Source organism: Gekko japonicus, unplaced genomic scaffold (assembly GCF_001447785.1).
Source record: "Gekko japonicus isolate JY-2015 unplaced genomic scaffold, Gekko_japonicus_V1.1 scaffold936, whole genome shotgun sequence".
Taxonomy (NCBI): Eukaryota; Metazoa; Chordata; class Lepidosauria; order Squamata; family Gekkonidae; genus Gekko; species Gekko japonicus.
This window is the reverse complement of record NW_015173702.1, coordinates 346,327-351,522: the sequence shown is the minus strand read 5'-3', so window position 1 is coordinate 351,522 and position 5,196 is coordinate 346,327. Positions and strand designations below refer to the sequence as shown.

Genomic DNA, 5,196 nt, shown 5'->3' with positions numbered 1-5,196 from the left:
TGTAACATATACTACTTGAGATATTCACAATATTCTTTCTTTTAATGGATATTTAAAGTGCACGCGGGAAGTACTATCTATATGATCAAAGTTTAGACTTGGTTTAGAAAAAGTTGTGAGGCAACCAACATACTGATACTATCCACTTTGAATCTAAATGATACATTTGAGGTGCCAAAGCAGATGTACCAATAACATATTTACTCTGGATATCCTAAATCCTAACATTTATATCACTCCTTACAAGTCAGAGAAAGACACATCAGGCGTGGCTTACAAATGTTAGTGAGAGTTATATATAATTAACTAAAGGGTGAATACACGTCTCCATGTTTTACTGGACTTCATACATAATGGTTAATCAATCTGAAAGAATAGAACACTGGAGTAACAGATCCTTGTTGAAATAAGCTGCAAACATATTATAAGGTTCAAAGGTGTGTGGAAAGTCTCCTCTAGTAGCCAAATGGCTATTACACCCAGGGAATTGCACACTGCTGCCAATTCAATGTGTTTATTTGCCTTTTTTAAAGTTTCTGGTACAATCACATGCTAGAAAAAGTAGAGATACAATGGCGGCAGAAAGCACCCACAAGTCGCAGCTGACTTATCGCAACCCCATTGGGTTTTCAAGGCAAAAAACAAACAGAGGTGCCCGCCTCTATGTAGCAATCCTTGACTTCTTTGGTGGTGTGCCATCCAAGTACTAACCAGGGCTGACACGGCTTAGCTTCTCAGGTCTCATGAGTCAAGGCTAGCCTGGGCTATCTAGATCAGGTCAGAGAGACACAGAAGTATAACAGAATTTTTAACTACATTTGCTTTCATGGCTTGCAGGGTGCAATGTAAAGCTCCCACTGACAAGTTAGAGCTCACTAATCTTACTGAGCAGCTGATCAACCAAAAATGGAAGAAGATTTCAACACACGTGCATCAACCAACCTGCTGTTCTCTCAGCATCAGTCCATTTCAATATTGGAAATCCTGTATTCAATATAAGGACGGTAAGGATTGGTTTCTTTCATTTCCAAATACACCTCACTATAATTGAACAAAGCAGATATCGGAACAGCTTCTTTGCTAATGAGATCATTGTATTATGAAAGCCACAACTACTCAAGTTCACTTTAAACCTTCAGTAGTTACCCATAGGTGGAGTTAGTCAACGTGTATCTTGTCTAAAACTATGACTCAGCCTTGAACTACTTAAAACCCCAGTCGGGTGCATTTGTAAATAAAAAAAGCTAGGCTTGTTTTTTACAAGGTTTTAACATAAAGTTGTAAACGCATCAACAACAATTAAGTGTTTGGTTCAGTACTTTCATTTATTATCGCCTACTATTTTAACAGTAGACACAAATTACCATTGTTTTGATAACCCAAACACACTAGCGACATTCTGCCATTGAAAGATTAGTATCCCACACACTAACACGACAGCTAGCTTTGTTTACCTGCAGATTTCCCAAACACCATTTCTTAGAGCTCCATTAACTTTGGAGTGGCTGACTTATAAGATACATTTTTAAGAACAAGATGAGCCAGGTTTTAGAACATACAGCTCCAGACTTAATTAAACTTATGACAATCAGGTAGCTTACTCGTAGATTTTGGTTACTATATACCTATCTCAACAGAAACAAACAGGCATCTTGTGGCACCTTAAAGCAGGGATTGACAAATCCAGGAAGCCTGGTTGCCATGGCTCCAAAAAATGTCATTGTAGAAATGTAATCAACTGGACACTACAATGTGATGCTATTTATTTGAAATTTACTAAGAGGTTTCACACACACATCCTCCTCAGAGGAAAGAGAAATTACTGTTTTCTCTCACTATAAACTATGTTTATGACTATCTTTAATTAAACTGTGATACACCATCTATTACAGGTATTAACTATCTTGGCGTAACTAGTTTAGTGGTATTTGCTTTTTTCCTGATTAGATGCGAGGTTTATATACTTACATTTCATTCTGTACTTTCTGTATTTTCTGCCCCTTTGATCCTGTTTTTTCAACTCTCTTATAAAGTGACTGCATAGGGGAAATTCACCCACAGCATCAAAAGTTGTCTCCAACTCACAAAAGGGGTTATGCTGGAATACAATGTTGTTACTCATTAAAATGCCACAAGTTTACCATTTTTGCTTGGCCGTAACAGATTAACACAGACGCTCCTCTGCAATAATTACCATCCCAGCCGATAATGTAATGAGCACCTGCCTACTGCTTCAAATATTTTTGTGTTCCAGCATGAAAGTATAAGGTGTAGTAAATCTGTTTATCGCTACATTTTATAGTCAGCCAAAGAGACCGAAGCAGAATGCCTGAACAAGTTTCCATTGTCTAATCCATGTGTGTACCCCTGCTGTACAGAATAATTAAATAATTAAATAGCATGCTTTGTGTAAGCGATGAGGCTTCTTACTGACACTTTTAGCAGACTCCTTTCTTCTCTGGCAAAAGGATGTCACCTAAGGAAGCTTACTTACTGGCATTCATTCTGCCACTCGAAGGTGAGCATCCCGCATGCTAACCTCTTTTGAACAGTACGTCCCATCAATGCATTTAATATACCATGTCTTCTTGCATCGGCTGTCACCCTTCTGAAATGCCAGAGAAGAACGAGTCCTTCAGTACCAACTACAGCAATATGGATTTTTTGGGGGGTAACACACCCCCCGTCCCTTATGTTGGAGGTCACCAAACAAGTCACCACTCAAAGCTCACAAGACTCCACAGCTTAGAGGGAACAGACTCCCATCAATGTGTTTAATATACCATGTCGGCTGTCACACTTCTGAAATGCCAGAGAACAAGTCCTTCAGTACCAACAATAGCAATACGGATTTGGGGAGGGGGTCACCCCCCCCCGCCCCTTATGTTGGGGGTCACCAAACAGTCACCACTCAAACGGCTCCAAAGGATGAAAGATGCTAATAGAATAACCTGTTGGGCAAAGAAGAAACTTGGGACAACACCTGGCCCACCTGGCTTTACAAGCCCAAGGATCCAAGAGCAAAGAGAAGGCGGGGGGGGGGGATTCCCAACACACAGCCAATCCCCCCCCCCCGGGCCAGCATTAGACAGACCTTACCTTGAGCTGGCTACGATGCATCGCTTATGGAGATAAAAGTCAGAGTAATCCTGAGCGTCTTTGCCTTTAGCCGATGAGCCGTTCCCCTCTCTGTAAAGGCGTCCACTAGGAGAGAAGCAGCCCTTGCAACCCACAGGGATAGCAGCAGAATTGCCGGGCGCTTTCTTCTTACTCCCCCTCTTCCTCTCTCTCTCTTTTGCGGCGACACCCCCCGAAGCAGGTCTCCTGCAAAGCCGAGTTCCCGTTCCCATAGCAATCGGTCCCACCCCTCGGCGCGCACGGATTGGCGGAGTCTGCCCTCCTTCGGGGCATCGCGTAGAGTCACGATTGGGCGGCTGCGAGGCAGCCATGTTCAGTGTTGCAACGCTGGGGAAAACGGGACGGAGAGGTGCGCTGGCTGAAGATACGTGGCGCTGAAGGGAGTGGGTGGGACTTGACGATAGAATCGCAGTGACGTCGACGCTGGGGTATGGGCGGAAGGGATGGTGAGCGACGTAGGGGGGAAAGCCAATGGGAGGCGCCCGGGAGGCTCTGACCGAGTTGTGGCTGCTGATTGGCAAGGAGAAAGGGAAGCGCGAGGGAGTCTTCTCGCTCTATCTCCAGTGTTCCCTCTAAGCTGAGTTAGTGTGAGCTAGCTCACAGTTTTTTTAGCCTCCGGCTCACACATTTTTGTCTTAGCTCAGGAAGGGCAAAGTAATTTATGGCAAAGTAATGTATGCAGTAATTTAGCTCAGGAAGGGCAAAGTAATGTATGCAGTAATTTATCCATGGCAAAGTAATTTATGCAAGTAGCCAGATTACTCGCTCGCAACTTTAATGCCAGTCGCTCACAAAGGAGAACTCTTGCTCACAAGACTCCACAGCTTGGAGGGAACATTGATCTGGACTGCCTTCTTTTTTTTCGTGCTGCCGCGCGACGCCGTCTTTCTCTATGCTTGTCTGAATGTTGTTTGGAGGAGATTCTTTTAGAGCAGTGCGGAGGCGCCGCCCCCAACGGACGATAAACATATGCGGTCGCGCAAAAACATGCTAGCACCCTCGAGGTGTGAAAAACGACACTAAATGTAGACAGCTTTTTTTTGAAGACGGGGTCAAAAGGCTGGGACACCGGTGGGAGAGACAAATGTAGATTCAGCCGAAGTTAGCACTCTGCTTAAACTCCGTCCCACCGCTGTGTCTGAAGAAGGAAGCGGTAACTGACGCAGGCTCCTGTTTAATTAAATGTTGTTAGGCGCAACTGGAATGTTGTCGATTTTGATACAACAGACAAGAATTTTATTTTATTTATATTTATTTATTTAGGTATTTTTACCCCGCCCTCCCCACAAGTGGGCTCAGGGCGGCTTACAGGGGCATAAGCTTTTTAAAATTCAATTATCTGGAATTTTCCACTGAAGTGGTGTTTATTACCAAGTGGCAGCTCCAGAATCTAATATAGCTGGTATCCTCTGGCAGTTCTGTAGAAAGTTACCTTTTCCCCTAATATAATATAGATATTGGGTAAACAACCCAGTTATACATAGGATGGTTTTCAACCAATGTAGTTTTGCTTCTGTATTTCCACTGGTGAATCACCAAATGATAACAGTACTTGGTACACTTAATGCACTATCAGATCTATTGAGTCCTTTTTAGTCAGTTAAAAAACACACAGGGCAAATATGCTTTCAGTGGCACAGAGACTACTAGTGATATAACCTATCTTGCTTCCATATGATTGCCCTAACTCTGTTTATTACTCCAGAAAAAGGGGTGAACATATTCAAACATCAATATTTTGGTGTGGGGGAAATGCAACACCTGCACAATTTAAATACTATATTTACTTATAGAGAGACAATCCTGAATGTAATATGATCCCTTTAAAAGTGTTACACCCCCAAAAAATATTATTGGACATAACTGTCACCAGGGGTCATTTCGTAGAAAAAGAGGTGCAGGAGCTCATTAGCATAACTCATTAGCATAACTCATTTGTATATGCCACACCCCCTGACATAGGAAGTGTGTCACCCACCACTCAGGCTCCACTGGACTGTTTTGGATTGCTAGCTATTGGTGGGGGGGAAATGTGCAGATCTGTCCTCGCAGAGGAGG

At 43.0% G+C, this 5,196-nt stretch overlaps 1 protein-coding gene across 1 annotated transcript in view; it reads right to left on the bottom strand.

The window, feature by feature from the left end:
* NUCB2 (nucleobindin 2) overlaps positions 1-3,361 on the bottom strand; it is a 45,409-nt gene extending 42,048 nt beyond the window's left edge. The window contains exon 1 of the mRNA XM_015423253.1: positions 3,100-3,361. Within this exon, the coding sequence (XP_015278739.1) occupies positions 3,100-3,120 (21 nt within the window). The 5' untranslated portion in view covers positions 3,121-3,361. The remainder of the gene's footprint in view (positions 1-3,099) is intronic.
* Positions 3,362-5,196: the final 1,835 nt, after the last annotated feature.